Source organism: Staurois parvus, unplaced genomic scaffold, assembly GCF_062004578.1.
Source record: "Staurois parvus isolate SC_StPar_1 unplaced genomic scaffold, SC_StPar_1.0 ptg000344l, whole genome shotgun sequence".
Taxonomy (NCBI): domain Eukaryota; kingdom Metazoa; phylum Chordata; class Amphibia; order Anura; family Ranidae; genus Staurois; species Staurois parvus.
Window position 1 is genome coordinate 1,098,120 of NW_028318140.1, and position 26,651 is coordinate 1,124,770.

Genomic DNA, 26,651 nt, shown 5'->3' on the forward strand with positions numbered 1-26,651 from the left:
TTCCTGTGTTCCAATGGGAAAAACCCAGGTCACCCAAGGTTACCCAAGGTTGTTTTGAACTTAGTTCTCCGTGTCAATTGTTGCATATACAGTGCTCAGCATAAATGAGTACACCAGAACAGATTTGTCAGAAAACTTTTACTTTCCTTTCAGAAACAACATTTTCTATGGGACATTATACTACAAAATACTCCCACAAATGCGGGCCATTGATTGCAAGCAAGATTGGTTAAATTTGCACACACATAAAAAGTATTTTTCCTAACAAATTTATTTAAGACTATGTTGCAAAAATGAATACACCCCAATGAAAGTCTAAGGCCGGCCATGCATGAGTCGAAATTCGACTGTTTTTTTGTCCGAAGATCGGACCTAAGAATAATTTGCTCTGTTAGTGGGTCAATGGCACCGGCCGATTTTCGTGGTTCCTTCCCTTTTCAGTGATCGGGCTTGTCGGACAATTCGTGAAAAACGACCAATTTTCGACTCAATGATGGTCAAATCGTATGATCATTTTTCCGAAAAGAATATGTGCATGAGCTGTGACCTGGAAGAAACAGAAGTTTCCCCTGTTATATGGGGTGAACTTTATGACTCGGTCGGCCGATTTTCAAAATTATTGATGGCACCATCAGATTACCGAGCGCACAACGTTTTCGATTTTCGGACGAAAAATCGTTCGAAATTCGAACCATGTATGGCCTGCATTAGGACCAAAGCTAAATTTTAGACAAAATCCTAATTAACAGGAATACAACTACAGGTGAGTTTAATTATTAATTAAACAGGTGTCCAGCAGACAGTTGATTATAAAAGGGTGTTACTTAATAAAAAAAAAACTATTCCACTTTCATGCTGTCAGCAATGGCACCACATAGAAGAGAAATGTCACAAGGCCTGCAAAAGAAAATAATTTCTTTACACAAGAAAGGTGAAGGCTACAGGAAGATCAGCAAAGCTTTACTTATCAGTCAGAATACTGTAGTAAAAGTGATACAAACATTTAACAAAGATGGAACTGCGGCCATCTCTCAGAGACGTCCAGGCCATCCTCGGACGTTAACACCTTGACAGGATGAGAAGGGTTGAAGAAAATCGCCATGCAAGTTCACTGCAGTTAGCTAAAGAACTAGAAAGCCAAACTGGGATGATTGTTTCTCATGACATAATATGGCGTACACTGCAGAGGAATGGCATGCATTGGTGTCGTCCATGAAGGAAGCCTCTCCTAAAGTCCATGCACTAAAAAGCTAGAATTTGCCAGGGCCCATGTTGAAAAAGAAGACTACTGGGACGCTGTACTCTGGAGTGATGAGACCAATATAAATGTTTTTGGAACTGATGGCTTCAAAGTTGTATGGCATCGCAGAGGTGAGGAGTACAAAGAAAAATGCATAGTGCCTACAGTGAATCATGGTGGTGGCAGTGTCCTTCTGTAGGGCTGCATGAGTGCTGCTGGTGTCAGGGAGCTGCATTGCATTGATGGTATCATGAATTCACAGATTTACTGCTCTATATGGAAAAAGAAGATGCTACCATCACTCCGTTCCCTTGGTCGTCACGCACTTTTCCAACATGAAAATGATCCAAAACACACATTTAAAGCCACTGTTGCATTTCTGAAGAAGAACAGGGTGAAAGTGGTTCAGTGGCCAGGTACGGTATGTCTCCTGATCTGAACCCAATTGAACACCTATGGGGAATTCTGAAAGAAAAGTTGAGCATCACTCTTCATCCAGCATCCAGGCTCTGAGACGGGTAATTCTTAAAGTTTGGAAAAAGACTGATGTTGCAATATGTCACCAAGATGTTCATTCCATGCCTAGAAAACGTGGTACTGTTCTTACAAATCATGGAGCTCATACAAAATACAAAATGTAGTAGTTTTTGTAGAGGGGTGTATTCATTTTGCATCAACTAATTTGAGTAAAACTGAAGATTGTGTAACCTAAGTTAAATTATTACCTTACTTTCACGTAACGAGCTAAGTAAATGTTCTATAAAACTAAGTTTTGATAAAATTTTGGAAATTGTTCTTGTGTTCATTGAGATATTGATTAAAATCTTACATTTCAAAAGGGATGTACTCATTTATCCTGAGTACTGTAGATATTTTATATTGTAAATTATCGCCTTACTCACTGGAGCAGCAGACTGGAAAGTGGGCAGGCACAGTCTCAGCGTATGGCTGATAGCTGGAGCCAGCTTTCAATCAGGCAGCTAGGTGGATCCCAAAAATATGGTCAGGATCCTTCCAGATACTGGAGCAGCTCCATGACATCAGCTGACAGCAGGCTTTAGCTCACTGTCAGCTGATTCTGGGTCACAGAAGAGCAAAAGTAAGTGCACTCCTGTGACCCACAAGAGAAGTATGAACAAAAAAGCACCTTCTCTTTTAAACCAATACCAAGAAAACTTTCAGGTAGATAATTTAACTTACTAGCTGACTGGTTACAGTGCAGCGCTACACCAGATTTTGCACTCTCCAGTTTTGGTAAATCAACCCCATTGCATCAGTAACTTTTAAACAGAGAGGATACCGTTTGTCTTAAAAATATCAACAACAACATGTTTCTAGAATGAATCTCCAACATTCAGCTACTCTCCCCCTGCCACTGAGTTGGGGAGGATTAGAACCCCTGTCAGATTTTACTGCCATCAGAGGCTCTAGGTGGGAGAGATCCCTTCACTTCCAGTCTGGTAAAATCATTGTCCCCAGGACAGAACAAGAGAGGAATCTCTCAGCAGACCAATGCACACTGGTGCAGAGGGTTGTACACCATCAAGAGGAGTATATTTTGGTACCTGGGAGTCACAGGTCTTGGAGTTCAGCTGTGGTCAGTAGCCTGTACAACTCAATGGCAGGCTGGCAGACACCATGGCTGTATGAATAAAACCACAAACCCGAGCAAGGAAAGAAGAGTGGCCCTGGATGCAGTATGTACCAAAACAATGTTGACTCTGTACAATCTCAGAAGCTTGTGTCTGGACTTAAGTATCACAATGTGGTCCAAAGAGGATATACAAGCATGAGAGCTGAAGTGGTTTGATTGGAAGGAATTTTCTTTGTGTTGGAGCTGTTTTCAGATTTTTTTATTACAACAGTGCTACATTTAATATGCTATGATTATACTGTACCTGTCATCAGATCTTAACTTGCAGGCAATTCTCTATGCCATCAGGCATACAGGAAGTGTTAGTGTACAAAGTATACTGTTCTTGAATACACTTCCTCACTGACTGAAGTAGGGTCTGGTGTATACCCTAAAAAAAATATATGTGGGAAGCATCAGCTGGAAGTTTCCTTTCTCTGACTCCTAACACTAAATACCAATTCTAACTCAGTTATGCCACTCACTGAAGCCATCATTGATGTCACCTGCATTAAAAAAAACTGCCCTAGATATAGAAAATACACTAGCATCCCTTCCCTGTGCTGTATGACCCCATATGGTGTGCAATCAGCTGCTGCAGGGCTCTTTCTTACTTGTTACTTGTAAAAAAAAAAAGGAATTCAGAATTAAAAAGTTCCTGTTGATTTGGAAGTCCTCCCTGTAGAAAAACAGAGGTGTCATCAACTCCACTTTTTTTAAGCCACAGGAAGAACTCATTCTCGCTACTGTTTTCAGAGGACAGTGGCATGTCTAACTATGAAAATGAAACAATTTCCATACATAATCATTGCATTTTATACAAGCACAGCACTGAGAGATTCCACCAGTGGCACAACAGGTGACATTTGAAAAGTCAAGTTGTGAATTTAAAGGCAGGAGGTGTAGTACTCAAAAAGGAGATGTTCTGTTTTTCTGTTAGGGCTTTACACAGCACTGTCAATCTAAGGGTTTTGTTGACCGACTTTGCTCCCCCCCCATACAAGTTAGCAGCAATGCAAAAAGAAACTTGAAGCAGGCCACATGCAGGTTAGAAAGAGGTAGTTTGCAGATCACATGCACCTGCCAATTAATTCTAACAAGTGTTACAAACTGATTTTAAAAGAACGTTGCATTTGTCTTTTAACACAAGGCCAAAGCCCATTGACACGTCATTATGCTGCGAACATGCACATAAACGTGAGAGCACATAGATGACCTCATCAGTGTGCTTCTCCTCCTTCACTGTCCAATTGCAAAATAGAAGTGACTAAAGAATTTGAACTTCAGCAGTGCTTTGCTTTTATTTTCCTATACTCACTTATCTGATGGGTGAGAATCATTACCATGCTTTTATGTGGTAAGAGTGTTGAACTGTGTATTTGTTGGAATATTGCAGCTATAGGAGTAAGGTGTGCAACATATAATTAAGATTTATACTTTTAACTGAGGTTCTGCTTGAAGAGAAAAATGAAATAGCCATTTCTACTGAACCTGATGAATCTTCCTTTGCTCACAGAAACTGGACGGCGATACCATTTTCTCATACACCACTAGGGGTCACTTTATCCCCATAAAGAATCAATATATTGACAGTACAAGTAAAATGTGGATAAAAAACATATTAACAAAAAAATTTCACAAAGTTAAAATTAATTCTTACTCAGAGACAGTTATAAAGTATGTAAACTATATGTGCAGAACATGGTCAATGTGTTTTTGAGTCATTAGTGACTAAGAAAGTCTAATTTGGTATGCAGTAGCAATTTGGCAGCATTCTCCGGTGTAGTTCTGATCTCCCAATCTATTCATGGTATCCCCTTCTGGGACCTGCAGTCTTCTTTGATATTTCTCAAAATGTCACAAAATTACCCACAAGCACATATGGGTGCAACAAATAAAACACAGATGCACACTGAAGATCACAGAATTGTATCCCACAAAGACTTAGCAGCAACAGGTCACGGGACTGGTACCACACAAAAAAGTAGAGAAAGGTTGGACTCCCTGTCAGGTTTTTATAGCTGTTTGTGAGCCCTTTTGGAAATTTCCCCTTCATTTTCTGTTACTCTGACACACGGACACACAAAGGGCTCAGGTTTCACCAATAAAGGAAGACACAGACAGAAGTAAAAACCTTTTCCCAACTCTAGTTGCATAAAATGTTTTTTGCTGCTATCTCTGTCCCCTTTGGAGGGATTTCCCATCACTTCTTGCCCCTCTGACACATTGCAGAGAATTTACTAAAAGTGGAGCAATCAGAATCTGGAGCAGTTATATATGGCTACCAATCAGCTTTTATCTTTGAACTCAAAACCTTACAGGATAAGTTCATCTTTTGATCAAAAATATTAAATGCAAATTTTTTGCAGGTAAAAAAATATGGGCATTTATTATTTTTTGCTGCAAGAGCCTGTAAAGCATTATGCCAGCAATCAGCAGAACGTTGGTGCCATGCAGGTCTCCTGCAGATCTGTCAGTATTTCTCCTTTCCTGTATGGGGTGTACGAGCAAGCAGATACACTTACAGGAAGATTCAATTACTCTGCAGCGCCATGGTAGTTCATTGAGAACTACACGCCAACAGCTGCTAAGGCTGTTGGGACTTATAGTTTCTCATTCACAGGGGAATGATGTGAATGACAGCTTGCTGCTAGCTGTCAAAGAGGGGGATCGGTAGAGAGCGGGGACTGATGCTTTCATTCAGGGTGTAATATGTAACATGTTATGAAATGTGAACGTATCCTTTAATTGAACTTTAGAAGCTGATTGGTTGCTATGTACATCTGCTCCAGATTCTGTATGCTCCAGTTTTAGTAAATTCCCCCATTGTCTCCACAATAATAGAAATAGAGGGGACATCTATCCAATGAGAAAACCTGAAAGAGGTTCTTACCTTTCCCACTCTTATCTAAAACTATATAAGAAATATTGCTAGAGTTGAGCTTTCATCTACTAACTTACCACCTTTCCAATATGAAACTGTATAGTAATGGGAGGTCATCTTTTAGATACAAATTAATAGTAATGATAATACTTTGGCCTGGTTGAAAAACTGAATGTAGAGCAGGGGGAGTCCCTCTATCTTACAACCAAATATATTTATTCTGTCACTTTACAAACACAATTTAGACACAAAGCAACATTTCAATTTATTGCTCCTACTATTCATTGACAGTATGTTACGTGTGTATGATAAAACATTCATTGTCAGCGTCATAGACTGGAGTTCCACTGAGATATTCCTGAGTACATTTCAACACAATATGACATTTGGATGCAGAAACACAACTAGAACTACTCAAGTGCAGGCTGATAAAAGCCACACAAGTCAGAGCCTAGGGAGGCAAAACTGTAGGGATGGGCAGACTGCCCAGCACAATGATCACTGCACATTCATAACCATTTGCAACTGCAGCCACTATAATGCTTTCTGCTGTATGGTTTGGGGTTTAGTCCAGCTTTTTTTTCACACTATGGCCTGTCAATATGTAGCATTTAACCACTTATACCCCCTTCTTGCCCAGGCCAATATTTAGCTTTCAGCGCTGTCGCACTTTGAATGAGAATTGCGTGGTCATGCAACATTGCACCCATATGAAATTTTTGTAATTTTTTTCACACGAATAGAGCTTTCTTTTGGTGGTATGTACTTGCTGCTGAGTTTTTTATTTGTTGAGCTATAAACAAAAAAAGAGCAAAAATTAAAAAAAAAATGTTTTCTTTGTTTCTATTATATAATTTTGCAAACAGGTAATTTTTCTCCTTCACTGATGTGCGTTCATGAGGCTGCACTGATAGGCAGCACTGATGGGCACTGATAGGCGACACTGATAGGCGGCACTGATGAATCAGTAATTTGCAGTTGTAGCCTATGCTACATACAGGAAGTGGAGTTCTCTTCCACCGGGTTCTCTAGCAACTTCCGCTTTGTGTATTTTAAACAGAAAATAATTTGCTCTGCCATTCAGAAGAAGCCTTGTATTTTTTTCAGTGAATACAAGTCTTCTGACTGGCCGAGGTGAAGGGGCAGAGAGAGAACATGATGATCTCCTCCTCGGTTAACAAGAAGTAGCTTTGTATTCATTGACAATGAGTGGCAGAGGTGCCGGAGCAAGTGATTGTCTTTACGTAGTACATAATAAATCGCTGATGTGTCTACTGGAAGTGGACGCCGCTTCCTGAATGTAGCATAGGCTACAACAGTATATTACAGACTCACTATCAGGCACAGTGTGGTGGCATGTGAATAATGCATTTAGTCCAAGCTAGGCCAAAATAAGAGTTTAGCTTAATCACATTCCTGAAGTTCTTTAACCACTTGCCTACTGGGCACTTATACCCCCTTTTTTACCAGGCCAATTTTCAGCTTTCAGCGCTGTCGCACTTTGATTGACAATTGCGCGGTCATGCAAGATTGTACCCATATCAAATTTTTATCATTTTTTTCTCATAAATAGAGCTTTCTTTTGGTGGTATTTACTTGCCGATGGGTGTTTTACGTTTTGTGCTATAAACAAAAAATTAAAAAAATGTGAAAAAAAAAGTTTCTTTGTTTCTATTATAAAATTTTGCAAACAGGTAATTTTTCTCCTTCACTGATGTGCGTTGATGAGGCAGCACTGATGGGCAGCACTGATGGGCACTGATAGGCAGCACTGAAGGGCATTGATAGGCGGCACTGATAGGCAGAACTAATGAGGTGGCACAGATAGGCGGCACTGATGATGGGTACTGATAGACAGCACTGATAGGCGGCACTGATGATGGGTACTGATAGACAGCACTGATAGTTGGCACTGACTGGCATCACTGCTGGGCACTGACTAGCGGCACTGCTAGGTATTGACTGGCGGCACTGTTAGGCATTGACTGGCGCAACTGCTGGGCACTGACTGGCACAACCTCTGGGCATTGACTGGTGGCACTGATTTGCAGCACTGCTGGACTGCACTGATGGGCACTGGTGGGTGGCACTGGTGGGCTCAGGTGGGTGGCACTGGTGGGCTCAGGTGGTTGGCACTGGTGGGTGGCACTGCTGGGCACTGGTGGGTGGCACTGCTGGGCAAAGGTGGTTGCACTGCTGGGCACAGGTGGGTGCACTGCTGGGCACAAGTGGGCGGCACTGCTGGGCACCGATCATCAGGGCACTGATCATCTGATCACCCTGATGATCGGTGCCGATCCCTGCTCTAACAACTGCTGGTTCTCGGCAGTACTTTCCTCACAATCTGACAGCGTGAGGAAAATGCACCCGAGAACCGGCAATTGCATTTCCCTGTGATCAGTTTGTCATTGGACACAACCGATCACGTGCTAAAAGGCCGCTGTGATTGGCCGGGTGCGCGCCCCGTTCTGGGAGGACGTCATATGACACCCTCCCAGAACTGGCCGGCCGCAGTGTAGCCGTCATTCCGCTATCTGCGGTCGGCAACTTAAAAAAAACTTTTGGCTGCTTAATCTCAAGCAAGATAAAAGTTATTTGTTGCCATAGGTTGATGCTCGCAACACACTGGCATAACAATCTACATACACATGAAGTTTAGTCACCTAACTTATCAAGTTTTAACCTGAAAAGCAGACCTTCATTTAACAATAGTATCTGCATTTGGTTCTATATCCATGTCTCTTTAGTTATTTATGCAGGGCATAAAAATGCTACTAGTACTCATGTCCTAATGGTAACAAAACTTTCCAACAACAAGTTACTTTAGTTCCTGGGTTGTAAATTAAGACCGGAAACTATTGTGGTATTATATCCATATGCCAAAATTTCCGCCCAGCTCTGTTCCTCCTTACAAATGGCACATCTCCTTCTTTCCATTTCCATAGAGCCATAATGACCATGGAGGAGCTTGTGTTACACACTGAATGACTACCACACATGTGATCTCTTCTTCCACTGACAGATGTCTGGAACCATACAGTAAATACAAATCCAAGCCACAAAAGCCTATAACTTTTTATTTGACTCTGAGGCAGTTTTATGGTTTGTAATTATTTTGCAGTGGTTGTCATATATTTGGTTGTGTAATCACACTCTTACTTACAGAGATTGTTATGTGGAATTTTCTTGGTCCAATTACTGAGAATATAAGTCACAGCTAACCACTGCATGTGCCATGAACGATTCTGCATGTTCAATAACAGATGAAAGGTGCTTTCAGAGTAGAATAATTCAATAATATAGGAACAATCATTCCCAAAGCTCACAAGTGATGTCTGTTCTTTTTCTGTAGGATTATTCTTATTTGGTGAAAAGAATAGCCCCTCTAACAAAAAATATCAATCCAGGAAATATCCTGCCAATAATGTGCACAAGTTCATAACAATGGCATCTGCTCTATTTGAAACTAGCAATCATCAGAAGTGCCTTGAAGTGTAGCTTCTATATTTTCAAATGTATGCAACTATCATGTTTTTAACCTGTTTTAGCTTCCATATAATTTAGGGCTCATTCATATACCATAAATTCCAGGGTATTTCCCCACAGAAGTCGATGGCTATACAGGGCAATATGCATTTACATGCAAATAACTGCACAAGTGCACATATGTGTAGTGGCATACAACTCTGGATGCAAATCTATGTGTCCAGAGTTGTACAGCAATACACATATGATTTTTTAAGCAGGTATTTGTATGTACACATGTATAGCCATGTACATCCACTGTCTTCTACAGGCAGCTGTACATCCAGGTGGGGAAATGTGACTAAATTTAAATTATTTTTGCCAGATATGACCATAAAGTTTTATTGTGCTGGCTAGCTTCAAAGTGTACTTGGGATCCCCTTTGTACTGTTTTACAAATTCACAGACACACGGATCATTCCAACCACATGACTGTTAGGGCTCATTCACATTTGACGTGTGGGGGCGGTAAAACCACGCAGCTGAATCACAGTTTTACTATCCCCAACTGCTCTCTCTTAAGCTGGAAAGACAGTGGCCGGGGGTGCTCATATACCACGTTAGTAACTTTAACCCCGCCACAGGCACTACTGCCGGCCAAACACAGACCATTTAAGTGCATAGGGCCACATTGCAACCGCCCAACAACTATATGCAATGTAGTGCAGTGCAGTGCAGTGGTGCTGCATTTAGAGTGGTTAAAACAAGTCGAGAGGAGGCGACATATTGCCTCCTCGCCACCTGTCTAATGCCTGTGAAAAGCAATTCAAGAGTGGATAGCATTTTAGAGGAATGGCAGCCCTTACCGCTAGTGTGAATGAGCCTTTATACTGGTCTATCTGTACTCTTCATAATGCAAACTCTTACTTTTGTATAAAGGAGTTGTTGACCCCTCTGTGATCCAAATCATGGCTCAATGTGGCAATCATCAAAGACAAAATTTCCACATCTGTTAGTTTACTCTAAAGGAAATAAGAATGAATAAAAATTATTAAATGATCCAAATCAATGTTAAAATGAAAAATGAGACATCATGGATATGTCACAGATATTCCTTCCTGAAAGAGAAATGAAATATAGCTTTCCTTCTAAATTTATCATGTACAAGTACAATTTAACTGAAGTAGTTTACAATCTCAGATGTAGAAAGTATTCTAGTAGTGAAGATGGCACTTTTAACAGGTTTCAGTGGCCTAGCGGATTCTGCACTAGTTGCTGTTAAGTAAGGTGGAATGTTTCTGAGGAAATCATGTGAGGCTGACGTAATGTGTGGGAGGAACCGGGTGATGCTGATACCACAGGATAGTGGGATTACGGCTGTATAAGGAATTTAAAGGGGCTGTACCAACATACTGTATATATAGTAAGTGCAATACTTTTATGAAATGTTTGAGTTTTATCATACTACACTACGTATGAAAGATAATTCCATATTCATTTGAGCACATCTAAAAGAGAAGGGACCCACAGAGGAGGGATCTCTAGAGATTATTCGTACCCCAAGGTGCAGTGTGACACATCAAACGTCAGATGGTTTTCTAGAGAACATGTTTATTCACTTTTTCTACATGAGGTGGTGGTGAGGAGAAGACCACTTCCTAGTGCTACACATAAGCACTTTTTCCTATTATAAAGCTGAACTCCAGGCAAACAGCTAAATACACAAATAAAATACTGTATATAGAGTTATTTCACCTGCCAAAGGATTTGTATATCTGTCCATTTATTCCTGAAATCTACTCAACACAACCAGCCTGGATACCTGGAGAAGGAGAAGCAGCAGACCGATTCGCTCATCTGTTTGTCACTCAATTCTCTCCTCTTAGCATGCTTCTTTTTAGCACATGACTGGCTTGGTCCTTGTCCTGCTTCACCCTCTCCTAGTCTGAGTTCTCCCATACAAGGGATCGAAAGAGGCTGATACCAGGTACTTACAAGTAAAAAATACACATGTAGCACCCTCCTAGAAGAAATTGCTAGAGAGGTTCAGGTAAAATTAGAGTTTTTGGCTCCTTTGTAGACGTTGGACCAGTGTGTGATTACTTTTGGCTGTTCTGGAACTCGCAGACTACAGGCTCAACTACTTCTCCCTGCCTTCCAGTGGATTCTAGAATGTAGTGGGCTGGAAGAAGCAGACCCTGAGCTTGAATATTGATGGGACTCTAATCAATCCCTGGGGAGGTGAGCCAGAAAGCAGAAAGAGCCTATAAATATTCTGAGGCCTGGATCAGCAGGGTTTTTGTCCAGGAGAAGATCCCAGCCTGAAGGACAGCATCCCTTTGGGCAGGTTAGCTGAAGCCAGAGAATTCACTGAGGTTCCAGCTTAGTAAGAGCTGGGGGGCCTATTGCAGAGAGTTCACTGAGGTCCTAGCTCAGTAAGAGCTGGGGGGCCTACTTCTTCTGGAAGCAGTTTTGAGCCAAGCAAGGGAGTGCACTGAGGATTCAGCCTGGAGATTCATGGTACAGGTGTCTAATCAATATTGGACAGGAGGTATCCAAGTATTTGGAGACACAGTGAGTAGAGTCCTGAAAGTGGGATCCTAGTGACTGTCTGTTGTTGCTAAAGTGAAATTTGCACAGATGGGAATTTCAGACATACTTGTGTTTCTTTTCTCTGCCAGAGGGGGGGGGATATCCCTGAAGAAGTAGAGAGTAGAGTGTGTCCTCAAATTATTTTGTGTGCTAGCTTTTGGAGAATCCCAAAGCTTCCCTGCACCCCGTCCAAGTTCATGAGCATTGAGGCTCCATGCACACTAGCGTTTTTTTTAAGCTCCTAGAAGTCATAATGAGCATTTTTTCTGCTCCTAGAAGCTAATAGTGTTATCCTATTTTTCCATGCACACTATTTTATGCCAGAAACATTTTTCAAGCTTCAGCATTTAGGAGCAGAAAAAAATTGTTTTTTTAAAGTTTTTGGGAGTGATTTCCAAGCAGAAAAAAAAACGCCTAAATGCTACTAAAATGCTACTAAAATGCTCCTAAAATAAAATGCTAACTCTCCTAAACACTTCTACAAGCCAACACAAAACGCTATTACCAGTGTAATCCAGTATTATAAAAAACGCTATTGTGCATGAAGCCAAATTCTTTAAAAAAAGACTCAATGCCTGGTTATTGAGCTGTGAGACTGTTAGTGTTGCTGTGTGCCTGGCTGCCTGTAAACCCAAACAGGAAGAGCCCTGAGGCAAATCAGTGGGGCCTGTCAGGGGTTATGCGCTACACACATAATGATTTTTAATGAACACCTGCCTTTGTAAACTGCTTGGAGTTCAGCTTTAATAAGTGAATATCCTTAAAACTGATATTTTAGCTTTTATAAGATGCTGATGTGTTAAATCACCTGATAGTTGGCTAAAACCCTTAGCCCTGGTTCACAATGATGTGACTTGTCATGTGATTTAATCGTTCAAATTGCATGACAATTCGTATCCAATGATCATCAATGGAACTGTTCTAATCAGTGCAACTCATTAATTTTGCGACTAATTTTGGCAATTTCGGGTGCGACTTGTATAGACATCTGTGCATGAAGTTGCACAGATGTCTGCAGGTCACACCTGAAGTCGCATTGGCGTGCAATTTTGAAATCTCACGATTTCTAATTCACATGCAATGTGAACAGAGGATAAGGAAGAAATATGAGAAGTTCAGTTCCAGAGTGTGTACTCCTTCTGTGGGCCATTATAAGGGGGGGTCCTACTCCCCCTGTTTTAGTTTATATAATGCACAATGTAAAAGGAGATGCTCGAACATGTATATTTAGGCAGGAACACCCAAAGTGTCTCTTGAAGAATGTCCCCAGTATCCAAAATGTCCCCACCTTTTACACCATTCCTGTAGCCTTTGACTATCTGCTTTCTGCATGTCTGCAGTCTCCGACAGGTTTATGCAGTATTACATTCACTGAATATTATGTGTGGCCCTTCAGTGATGTCAGGGGTAACACTTGAGGCTCACTACATTGTTGACCACCACTGCGGTACTGTAATCTCCAATAAACACAGTTGTGATCAGTCGTGTTCTGTATTATTTTTATTCTTTGCCTGTCCTAAAGCAATATGTTGGTGTAAAACGTGACAGCTGTTTATGGCCAATAAAAGCATCTTCTATACCGGGTGTCGGCAACCCGCGGCTCCGGAGCCGCATGCGGCTCTTTTTCACCTTTCCTGCGGCTCCGGAGCACACTGCCCACCAGGTGACAGGCAATAGGGTCGGCAAGCCGCGGCTCTTTTAATGCAGATCTTCTATGTGCCGGGCGCCCGCTGGCAAACATTGGCTGTCAGGATGTAGGCGGGGCAGCCTGGATGTAGGCGGGGCAGCGTGACGAACTCCTCTCCTCTCACAGTCCGCCCTGAAGACCAGAACGGCGCGGGAACCCAGCGAGAGGAACGCGCGGAGTAAAGGTAAGTGAATTCACACAATATGGGGAATGAATTACTATGGGGGATGAATTACTATAGGGGGGATGAATTACTATATGGGGGATGAATTACTATATGGGGGATGAATTACTATAGGGGGGATGAATTACTATGGGGGATGAATTACTATATGGGGGATGAATTACTATAGGGGGGATGAATTACTATAGGGGGGATGAATTACTATATGGGGGATGAATTACTATAGGGGGGATGAATTACTATGGGGGATGAATTACTATATGGGGGATGAATTACTATATGGGGGATGTATTTTCAGTTTTAAAAATGTTTCTCTCAAAATAAATTTCAATCGTGGTTTTGGCGAGATTTGGCTCAGTCGAAAAAAAAGGTCGCCCACCACTGACCTAAGGCTATGATTGTGATTATGACGATACACTGTGGCCCTGATTAACCCTTTGCTTACTGGGCCCTTAAACCCCCTTCATGACCAGAGCGTTTTTTGCAATATATGCAGTGTCGGATTTGTTTTAAATGTTGCAATGGTTTGGCGGCTCCCAGTCTTTTTTTCCCTCTCGGAAACGGGTCCAAGTGGCTCTTTATGTCTTAAAGGTTGCAGACCCCTGTTCTATACTGTTGTCATTTCAGTGCAGTACCTGAATCTTTCCGGTCTTCAGTGCAGCGAACATACATTGTGCTGTATTGAAGGCATGTCTCCAGTTGTGATAGGCTACATTCTTCCTGTAGTTTTTCTTTACACTTAAAATCCATTTACAGAGAGTCTGTAATGATAATGGTAGAGCACAAGAGTCAATGAATATTAAATACTGAACACTGGTAAAATTATAAAAAGAATAAAAATAAGGAAGAATCATTGCTTATAAGCAAGTAACCAGATTCCCTCTTTTATAATTACATAATAAATTTAGATAATGAAACCTGACATCTGACTGGCTGCCATAGACATCACTTTAGAGTTTGTTTGCCTGCTTTTAGTAAATAACTCAAACTCAGAATGTAATGTGATGTATTATTACTAAACAACAGGATGGAGGCACACTATCTTGGTGTGTGTGCAAGTAGTACTGAAGTAGTACTTTATTTCTGTCTTTTTATTTGTTGTAAATTGCATTTTTAATTGTATGAAAACATTACTTGATGCTTTTTATTATAGCGTATTAGTTTAATAATTTGTTATTAACATTTGAACATATTGAAGGTGCATTGGAAAAAAGGTCTTTTAAATGAGCAGAATGTATTGCTATTTTGCTGAGCACGTTACCTTAAAAAGGGTCTAAAAAATAATGTACCCCAATTCGGGGTAATGGATTGATTTAAAGTACAACTCCAAAGGTTTAGAACTCCTGTCAGGATTTTTAAGGCTGCCTGTGTTCCTACTGAGTGGATTCATCATATTTGTACTGGTAACCACTGTCACTAATGCAGAGAGTGAGGAGAAATCCAAAATGGTTGTCACCAGAACAGAAATATAGGAGACATCTTCTAATGGGAGCAATATTTCCGTTGCAACTTTCAAAGGCTGGTTCCAGCTCTTTCCCTTGCTATACAAATGTAAAACAGGTTTTGCCCGGATTTTAAAGGCTAAATTTCATATACATTTGCTAAAGAAATACGAATGGTTATCTGGAACTATCCATTCAGTAGGCTATGGATTGGTAATATTGCTAACAATTCTGTATTTTATTTAAAGCTATGAACATAAAAATCCTTCTTTGCTGTGGCCTTGTGCCATTAACTTTTGTGGACAGTCACCAAACAAGATATCAGATATTTATAAAAAGCTCCTTATTGTTCTTATCCCAGGCAGAGGGAATTCCAGGGTTTTTGGATTTTGAGGTGCATGGAGCTGGAGCTTGGAAAGGAGGATGGGCAGAACAGGGCTCTGATTATCAATGACCCTTAAACTCCTCCCTCACAACCTTATTAGCAGGCTTTTCCTTTAAGTACAAACGGTACATTTTATTAAAATCATATTTACCCCTACACAAAAATGCCATACGGAAATGCTCTACAGTACCTTGTGTATCAACATACATTAGGTCAATTGCTTAATACTTAAAATCATTGCTTCATGTTGCATTAAAAAGAATGTGAACCAGACTGTCTGTACACTGTGGCTCTACAATTCCTGTTTTTTCATACTGCTCCTCTGAATGCCCAGGAGAGTATGGTGTTGAGGATTTCTGCAGGACTGCTGCTGCCTTTCTGTATCTAAAGCCTGTATACATCTACAGTCGAGCTTATAAGGATTGTTGTATGCGCCTAGCTGAAACACACACTAAATGCAGTCCAAAAGAAACACCAGCATCAACACTATACTATCACCAGGCATCAATCCAGTATTATTGGGAACCACTTTACTCTGTTTATAGTTCACAAATTGTAATGAAATTATAGCATAATAAAAATCGCACAAACAAAGATATTATTTCATATGAACGCACAGGGTGTTCCATAGTTGGCTCTGTAAGTGTTTCCTCAGTTAAGTCATTGCTAAACTATAGAGTCCAGAAAAAACAGACTGCTGCAATTAAAAATCATTTAACTAGTCCAAAATTAGTCTGGTTCAGTATGCTTTTCACAGAGTTTCTACCTCGTATTTCATTTGGAAGGTCTGCACAAGGTTGAGGTCTGTGAACATTCGACTTGTGGCTAATGTGGTTTCCATGTCAGAGAGCTCAAAGTCACTGAAGTAGAAGTCCGTTAATTTAAGTGATTGTGCAGATGGCACGACAGCTCCCTTTGAAAGACAAGAAACGTCAATTAGCTGGAGGCACATCACGAAAATCATAGGTGATCTCTATACAACAGGGAATAGGAAAATAACCAGGAGCCTCTGCTACTGACTTCTGAATCCACTGCAGACAATATACAACACTGTAAAACTACTGCTTTGATTGAGCTGAATTTTGGAAAATCCTACACATATTGAACTGTAATGAAGGCATGCAACTTTTGTACACTCCAACATTTAACCTGCGTTTGACTCAGCCGTCACTTGGGTTAAAGTGAATCTTCCTGATAATTTTAAACAAACCTATTCTCTGAGCTGGTGAATTTAAACAAAAGCTCCTCTTGACATTTTTTGCACTTTACTGAATATTTTATATAACACTCTTTATACCAATTTCCTTAGATCCTGTTCACTTACAAGGAGTCCTGTTAATTTACAATTCATTCTATAATTTGCCTAAAATTACAGAAAATATGCTTTTTTCTTGTTATATCTCTAAGTTTTGGTTGCATTTAACTAAATGTACAAAACAAAGAAGCCTAGACACCAGGGGCTTAGCAAACTGCTGGCAAACTCAGTAACAAGCCCAAATGGGAAATAATTCCATAGGGCAAATGTAAATGCTTCCCTGTAACAACAGGAGCTCCTGTATCTGTAGTGCTTAAAGTAATGATGACTCTGTCCATGCTTCCTATATTTATTAAAAGGAAGCATTTCTTCAATGAAATGTAATGGTCTGCCATTTTTATACTTTGTAAAACAATGTGATATGACTTGAAGGGGCAGAAGGGGGGCAAGATATTGTCTACTTTTGAGCACTAAAACTGCCTCTCCTTCTAAAGAAGCACAATAATCATGTAATAGCTGTAATGTTACAAATGTCTCCTCTAGATAACACAGTATAACACAGGATGAACTACTGCATTAAAAAGTGCTAATTTTTACATTCCCAATTAGATATAGGGTAAATTTCTATTTTCTACAAATTTGTTTCATTTTCTGAATGGATATTTTAAGTAAACACATGCTTGGTTAAATTTCCGGTTTTAGTAAATGATCCCCGACATCTTTTCTAGCTAGGAATAACCTGCTTGTACCTGTAAAACACTGCACACAACATTTCCTGCATTCCTTTTTTTTTTTTTTAAATTTGTATTACTTTTGTGAGGTTTATGAAAGCACTGTTACAGCTTGGTATGTAGAATAGGGTCGCATTTTACAAGTCCAATTCAAAAAAGGTTGGGATGCCGTGTAAAATCTACATAAAAACATAACGCAATGATTTGCAAATCTCATAAACCCATAGTTTATAAACAATAGAATACAGAAAATATATCAAATGTTTAAACTGAGAGAATGTACCATTTTAAGAAAAAAATCAGGTAATTTTGAAGTGGCAGAAACATATCTAAAAAAAGTTGGGGCAGGACCATGTTTACCACCGTGTAGCATCCCCTCTTCTTTTAACAACACTCTGTAAATGTTTGGGAACTGAGGAGACCAATTGCTGTAATTTTAGAAGAGGAATGTTGTCCCATTCTTGCCTGTAAACATCTGGGAATTGAGGAGACCAGTAGCTGGAGAATGTTGTCCCATTCTGGATCCTTTTTGTCATATTTTTTGCTTCAAGATGCTCAAATATTTTCAAGTGGTGAAAGATCTGGACTGGAGCTAGTTAAGCTAGGCTAGTTAGGCTAAGCTAGGTAACCACAGGGGCTCTTCTACAAACTCATGCTGTTGTTATAGATGAAGTACGCAGTTTAGCATTGACCTGCTGCAATATGCAAGAACTTCCCCGACAAAAGACGTCTGGATGGGAGCATATGCTGTTCTAAAACCAGGACATATCTTTCAGAAATGATGCTGCCTATCCAGATGGGCAAGCTGCCCTTTCCATATGCACGATTGCACCCCCATACCATCAGAGATGTAGGCTTTTGAGCGGAGAGCCGATAACAAGCCAGAAGGTCCCTCTTCTCTTTAGTCTGGATGATGTGGCCCATGGTTGCCACGTCAAATTTCCATTTGTTCGACACAGGACAGTTTTCCACTGTGCAACATCCCTTTTTAAATGAGCTTTGGCACAGAGAAGACAGCAACGTTTCTGGATAATGTTCAGATATGGCTTTTTCTTTGCATGGAGGAGCTTTAACTTGCATTTTTGGATGGCATGGTGAACTGTGTTTGCAGACAAAGATTTTCGGTTGTATTCCTGAGCTCATGCATTGATTTCCACTACAGAATCATGCCTATTTATAATGTAGTACTATCTGAAGGTCCGATATTCACAGGCATCCAATATTGCATTTCGGCTTTGTCCGCTGTGCACAGAGATTTCTCCAGATTCTCTGAATTCTTTGATGGTATTATGTAATGTGAAAGATGATATATTTAAAATCTTAGCAATTTTACATTGAGGAACATTATTCTGAAATTGTTTGACAGTTTCACACATTGGACCTCTGCCTATCTTTATTTCTGAGACACTCTGACTCTCTAAGATGCTTTTTTTTATACCCAATCATGTTACTGACATGATTGGGTAGCTTTTTGTTGCCCTATCTGAACTTTTCTGAGACATGTTGCTCCCAATTAATTTCAAAATTAGCTTATTTCTTTCTTAAAAAAAGCATTTTTTCAGTTTAAACATTTGATTTAAGGTTTTACATTTTCTATTGGAATTGAGGTTGTATACTGTTATGTATAGATGGGTGTTCTGCTGGAAATGCAGTTCTGAAGAGCCAGCTGTGCCATGCACAGAGAATGGCAATGGGACCTGGGTATGTGTACAATGTAAGTGGAATGATACTTTAAAGAGTTATAGTTATCCATCCTGACACTGCTTTTATAGGGACATTAGATGAATAATTACTGTATAAGTGCTGTGGCCGCTATAGAGTTAAATAACAAAAGCAACTAACTGCATGTAAAATCCCATATGGTATCCTCTATGTGGTTCATGGAGTCCTACTGCTAATTAAGTGCTAATATTTGCCCCAGGACATTACCAGCTGTCTTTCTGCTATAACTGAAAGCTGTTTTAGCTTATTTGCCTTATAAATGCTACAATCAGAAATAGTTACTGAATGTATATCTTACAATTGGCATGCTTTTGTAGAAATGAAAATGTTTAGCATTATGGCATCCTAGACTGTGTACCTGGGTGCACAGTTAAAAAGGAAACCTTGTTGAATTTTTAAAAGGTGCAGGCTTCCAATTTGAGAGCCAAGTATGTTGACCTACAGTAATTATGCATGACAGTAGTTCAGAACATTTACAAGTTGATAGCTGCATGCTTGTTTCAGTAGTGAATTAAGAATCGGGATGATTGTACCACTCCTGCATCTTTAAATACAAGTCAGCAGATGCCATATTTATATCTTCACAGGTTCAATTTTAAAGGAGTGTATAGTGTCCTTTGTACATAATTTCTTTGCTTAATGTGGTCAAGACCCAAAAAAATTCTAAAAACCGCAAACGTGGAAAAAAGCCACATAACGTTAATGCAAAAACACAAAAAAAGCTGAAAAACTCAAATTTTTAACGTGACTTTACACAGTTACCAGTGTTATCAAAATGCCCAGTGTGCATGGAGCCTTAAACAAGCCTGAATGAATTTTCAACACTGCCTGCAAGATAAAAGGCTACAAAGCAGCTACTTTAACTATCTCAATCGGATTAAGACAAGTTACTGTGCTGAAAAGCACTGTGCTCTTCTGACACAATGCCAGATCCTAAACTTCAGAATGGCATAGCTGCAAGGGACAATTCTTAAAAACTGGTAATGTAACTTCTAAAACAATAAACATATGTTATGTGTTTTCCATGGGATTTATTTCAGTTGTTTTTACTTGCATTTAGATATTAGATATAAGTGGCAGGAGATAGTTTTCCATTAAAGTGATTTTAAACTCTTACATATACCCATTGAAGTGACTGGCCTCAGGTCATAGAGATAAAAAAATCCTCCTACATAAGTTGTACCTGTCTATCTGCAGCCATCTCTTTTCTATATCTGTTCAAAGTCCAACATTTATAAAGCTTATCTGAGAGTTCAGAAAAAAGGGGTGGAGAGCTGAAGTGACACACTATAGAGCTCAGTGAGGAGAGCACAGAGCTGATTGGAGGGAAGTGACACCCCCCCCTTCGCTGTTGGAGTTCCCTCCCCTGTCACCATTTTTCTCTTGGTGTCAGGAAAACTTGTCAGAAGTGATTCATGCAGATAGCATAGGAACAAAGCAGCAGACAGAAATGACACTTGGTGCTCTTATTAGAGACAAGTACAAGCTATAGAGGAATATCCTTTGTTCATATTTCATGTTTGAGGTTTACAACTGCTTTAAGTTCTTTTTACTATACACTATCTAATGCCTGGTATCTGTATGTTCTCCCTTGGTTACCAAGGCTCCTTTTCCCAATCAAAAAACATATAGTCTAATGGCATTCTATCCAAATTGTATTTGAAGTGGTGTAGGGTCATAAACTCTAAGATCATTTGTAGGATATGGACTAATGTGAATAGATTTCTGTAAACTGTTATCATATATCAGTACTGCATGATAAATCTAAATAATCAACATTTTACATAATAATAACAATGTAATATTAAAACATTTTGCAATGTATAACAATACATTATTTTGAAAGAGAAATAAAATGTTTTTTACCGCTGTTACCTGCAGCTCCATGGTTTCCTCTTCAGCGGCAGATGCATGATATGAAAGAATCTGCCATACAAAAAAAAGTTTGTGTCTTTAAACCAGCACATCAGAAAACAAGTTAGTCATTGGGCTAAAGCAGAAGTGGCTGTTCACTTAGCAAAATGAACAATCAATAAGCTAAGTGAAAAGTCTTTACTCATTTAGTAATTCAGCTTTGCGTTCCTTATTGAACGTGCGATACTATTGGAGTGATGCTGCCCATACACTGTCCCATATTCACTTAGTGGGTGGCCCTGTCAGCCCCTTCTGCCTGACATTCTTTGAATGAAAAATTGTTGGCTTAACAGTGGCTGCATCCAATCAGAGGCAGAGCCGGCTGTCAAAATACAATAGCTGCAATGGGAGTCATCCATCCATACTGTATAGCGTGGATGGAGGTATCTGTTCAGCCTGTAGGCCGAACAAAAAATCTATATGTGTATGAGCAGCTTTAGATTGAGAAAAAAAAATGAAAAAACACAAACATGGGAAAATACTATATATATGGTTTACAGATATACAAAGAGGGTACTATGCCAGGCAGGAATCTGCAGATAAGGGCTACTACTCTCTGTGTGACAGCAACAATCTTTGTCGCAGCCCAACACAATCCCCCACCTTGTCATCACTACAGTGCTGCAGTCAGCTTTGCTTGTTCTCCTAAGCTGCAACCCCCTGCCCAGAATAGGACTTTTCTTCTGGGGCTGGGAGAGAATTAAAGAAGAAGCAGGGCAAAAGCTCCTTTAGTTCTCCGTAGTTCTGCACTCCTGTGACCTGTATTCAGATGACAGCAGGCTAAATCCTGTTGTCAGATGATGTCAATGATCCGGTCCAGGCTCTGGAGAGATCCCAATTTTGATATAGGGATCCATCCAGATTGCTGACAGGAGCTGTCTCAGCCTCTCAGCAAGCCACTGAGAGCCTGAGCCAACCACTCCTGCCCCCTCCACAGCCCAGCACTCCAATGAGCGCTGGAGAGGCAGAGCAGAGAGCCAGTGAATAACAGTCACCACCTCTCTGCTCACTGAAGACTGAGAACCGAGCGATGCAACTGATGCTGCATCCACCTAGGTGAGTATGTAAGTTTATTTTCTTTAATCCTTCTCTTTTAAGCACATAAAGAACAGTGAGACAATTTTCACTTACTCTTTGATCCACCCTGACTTGATTTCTGTCATTTTTTTGGAAGATACAATTGGGCTATTAATTTAAAATTGGAGGAGGATCAGCATCACCTAGCCCTCTCGTCCCCAGTCTCTTACAACATGTCTCTGACTGTCTCCTGCAGGTAGTCCCCAATCTCCAACTACATTTGTAGCATATCCTCAGTTTCCATCGAGTCTCCTGTATGGCATGTTTGCAGTCTCTGACCATATAATGTAATATTGTATGTCCACAAACTGACAGTCTTCAATAGAATTACATAATAATTTGTGCAGCTGTTTGCTGATATTAGGGACTACATTTGAGACCCCCTATATCTACTTAAGTAGCCAGCCCTGCTGTAAGTCAATACTATTAAAAACATCTTGTCTAAGCAACACTGCTGGATACTTACAATTTCTGTGCATTCTACACAAAAAGCAGTGATGTGGTAAGTCCTTTAACGTATGGCATTCAATTACATTTTCATTAAGTGAAGCCAAGTAACTGCGGATATCACTGTGGGTCACTGCCCTTTATCTATTTGAATAAGTTAAAGTAATATACTGTATAACAAGCTTATTTATTGTGATATATTTAATCCCTTGCCATTCCTATTCTGGATTCCGATCCATCCTTTAACACTTCTATGCAGTGTGTTCTGGTTCAAGAAATGCATTTTTAAGAAGTTTAATATCAGGCAGTAGAGAATGTAGTTTTCAGGCAAACACAGATGGGTGACTGGAATATAAACTTAAGCCAGCGTTTTACAGAGCAGTGCCAGAAGATTGAAAATCCTTGAGGAGGGTATCTAAAAGCTTGTGTTTGACAAAAAATATTGCATCCGTCAGCCAAGAACAATCCTTTTATTGTGGACTCACCTCTAATGTCACCATCTGTTTGGCCATTGCTCTCTCCACAACTTCATACATCTGGGTGTTCTGGATCCCCAAGCCACAGAAAATTGCAAAGGCTTCCAAAAATTGCTCATCATTTCTGTTGAAGGACTTGATTTTGCCAGCATTTTCTTCTACCTTGTTTACAAGTTGGCAAACTCCTGTAATAAATGTACCACCAGAGACATTGCTACATTCAAGAATGCTGCTTTAGAACTAAAGGAAAAAGTGACCATGTTTGTCAATGGAACTGAAAAGTGTCAGATATTTCTTATTACTTAATTAAACTGGTGTATACACATGCTGTGTAATCTGCTCTTAACATTAATAATAATAAATAACACTATGGATGTTTTTGGCTAATGATATATTGATATTGGATACAGGCCAGTACAAATTGGTTTATAGACTAAGTCATCCATAGTTATTAAAGTAAATATGTATTTATATTTATGTATTATATCTACACCCAAAGCCTTTTGGTCTGATAAATATACAATTGAAAGAATTGTGTTTTATCTGTTCGATAAGTATAAAAAAATAACTGTTGATCCTGCTAAAAATAGTTGTGAGTTTATCTTTCTGTGCTCTCTGCCTGTGCTGTTATCAGCATCATTACCATCAACCTCGATGGACTACAACATTCACCCCATGTTAAGGAAATGGGAAGATGTTCTGTATTCCTGTACATGGGTGACAATTCTGCTCTTCCTGTATAGTGTTGTCATCTTAGGACAGAAAGTGTGTTACTGGCAGGCCTGACTAATAGAGCTACCACAAGGGTTGGTAAACTGCAATATATTAAATTTTCTTCTTGCGTTACATACATTTTAACATAATTCTGGTATGAATGAGCCAAGGGCAGTACCAGCAATGAAATATCTTTTCTATAGAAGATATGTACCGACTTGTAAAAATCAACTCATTTGCAGCTCACTGATGTTAATTTGATTCTAATGAGATAACTGTCATCAGGTAGAAAAACTCTTAGTAGCAAAGAGATTTATTGACCTATGTGGGCCCAACCTAAGTCTAGGGCTACATAGGCAATACATCCCATTGCTGGTTTACCTACTTGTTGTCAACTCATTAGCAGAGCATTAATTTATATACAGTATGTTGCAAAGGATCATACTGCAGAGTAGGGTTAAGCTTGGGTTCAGCTCAATGCCACTGACCTAATATGGACAAATGACCATTTAAGGTCAGTGATGCCATGGCATCCCTCCCCTTAATTGTATGTGCAGGTCATTGGCCCAGGAATGGCAGATGCTAGTAGCAAAGGGATTTAAAGTATGTAATCCCTAACAAAGAACTTCTCTTATGTGGTCTATTAAATATGCCATTGAAAGTTTATTGTTATATCTATTTGAAACATTGAAAAAAGTATCTGTTATCTTGCCGAAAAGGGAGGACTGGAGACTACAGAATCACACCCTCTATGTTTCGGAGAATAGGAAAGGGACGAGGTTGTGTAGTCCTAGCTCATTTCTGTTGTCCTGATACCAAAAAGGTGAGCGATGTAATTCTAGGACAGGAAGTGTGTTACTGGCAGAATCATCATGTGAAAATAAAGGGAAAAAGTTTGAAAAAAGAAAACAAGCCACTACATCTATGGACTGGTAAGCCGCCATGTATTAAAAGTTTGCTTTTGGGTTCAGGTTTGCTTTGATTGCCTGTCTTTAGCCCTATCCTAAAGGTCATTGCGGCACATGAAACTCTTCTCTGTAACTAAACTATTATGTGCAGCCCAAAACAATAAAAATAGTACAGTGCAAATGCCCCCCAATCCTGTGTCACAGCCAGCATGTGATTAGAATGGTGCAAGACAAGCATGATCTGCTTCCCAGGCTCTAGTAGACTTCAACAAATTGGTAGCCATCCGCACACAGACACTACCTTTCTGCTGCATAAATGCAAATGAGATGGGTAAAAGATGGCTTCAGCTCCTGTTCTCCACCTGTAGAGAATGCCTTAGATGCATTTCACCCTTTGTGGCTTATTCGCAAAGGCTATTCAGTGGCAATTCCTGTAATTCTGTCCTGACAAGTTCCTTTTGCTGTGCTCTATTTAGTCCATTCCTCTTCCTTTTTACAGTATATGTTAAACTATTCCTATGGATGCTTGTTTTCTCTATATATTTTGTGCTTGACTAAGGTTTTAATGATAAAACTGACTTAATACTGGGTGGCTGCCAAAGCCTGTAGATTTAAGGGCTCATGCAAATTGATGCAATTCTCCTCCAGTGTAAAAATACAACCATTCTTCCGCATCTGGGGAGACAAGGGTGGCACACACAGCTGGCCAAAGAAACGAATAGCTGTATGTCGCCATACTTGCATGAATGCCGGTGTTTTCTTGTAGCAGTGTTTATCTGTATATAGTGTATTTCCTGAATGCAAAACTTTGACTTGCTTTGCTGGGTTTTTTGCCTGCTTCTTGATCAACTGTGGGTGTAGGATTGTAACTTTTTTCATGGTTGAACTGGGTAGACTTTTGTCTTTTTTCAGCCAGGCTAACTATGTAACTTGTATGTGCCACCTGCGGCTCCCAGGGTGCAGAAAAAAACACAGGGATTTTTATGCTTTGGGAGATTTGCACCTACAAACTTCCATGTGCATAAGCCCTAAGGCATCTGCTCATGAACTTGTGTTTGTAATGGAGAACAGTGTTATATATTATAAATGTTATATTTCTGAGAGCAGACTTCACATAATCTCATGCCAGTAATCATAATGCAGAAAAATCAGAAAGCTTTGCCTTATGCTTTATTTTTCAAATTTATCCTGGAACAAAAAAAAAAACATAAAGGAAAGATGTGTAAAACTCTGACACTGACAGCATGACTTTGGCAACTCCTAAACTATGTCTATATTTGTCTTCAATTATAAATATACACATCTTTCTTTCTACTTTTTAGATCATCACAGAGCCTATTTAAAGGACACATGATATTAGAAAAACATGGGGACCACAATTACTGTAACCTTTTTTCTGAAAACGTGAGTTCCCTGGCTGACATGTTCACCCCGACTTCAATACTTGCTACGTGTTTGATTAGCAGTGCAGCCCTCAAGCACTGCATTGTGGCAGTAGTAGTGTCACATACTTCCCCATGCCTGATGGTACTTGGATTTTAAACTGGGTGGCAACAGGGATTAGTGCGGTGAGTAATAGCATCAATGGAATGTTTCAGCACTAAAAGGTGATTGTTTTTTTTGCTGTCTGGTTTTGCTTTAAATCACTTTCAAGTTTTACAGATCTTGAGACTTTTTCTTGCTAGTTTAGCATAAGATGTTGGAATTAAATAAATACCTATAACTTTATTCTTCTTTCCATTCTTAATAGGCGTGCACAGTAGACTCTGAATGTTCTTGCTGTTATTTTCTTCATTTTCGTTCTGTCAACAAAATGGAAATGCCATGTCACCGGCTGCATTCCAGCTACATTCTCCATCCTCACACAAAAACTTTTCCAGTAAAAAACAACTAAC

The 26,651-nt window shown here is 39.8% G+C and overlaps 1 protein-coding gene across 1 annotated transcript in view; it reads right to left on the reverse strand.

Moving 5' to 3' along the window:
- The window catches only part of PDE5A (phosphodiesterase 5A), a 216,728-nt gene that overhangs the window by 23,475 nt on the left and 166,602 nt on the right, over positions 1-26,651 (reverse strand). The window contains exons 9-14 of the mRNA XM_089684312.1: positions 26,474-26,558; positions 23,144-23,319; positions 21,087-21,146; positions 16,279-16,425; positions 14,321-14,446; positions 10,150-10,244 (exon numbers count right to left, since the gene is read on the reverse strand). Coding sequence (XP_089540438.1) covers positions 10,150-10,244; positions 14,321-14,446; positions 16,279-16,425; positions 21,087-21,146; positions 23,144-23,319; positions 26,474-26,558 — 689 coding nt within the window. The remainder of the gene's footprint in view (positions 1-10,149; positions 10,245-14,320; positions 14,447-16,278; positions 16,426-21,086; positions 21,147-23,143; positions 23,320-26,473; positions 26,559-26,651) is intronic.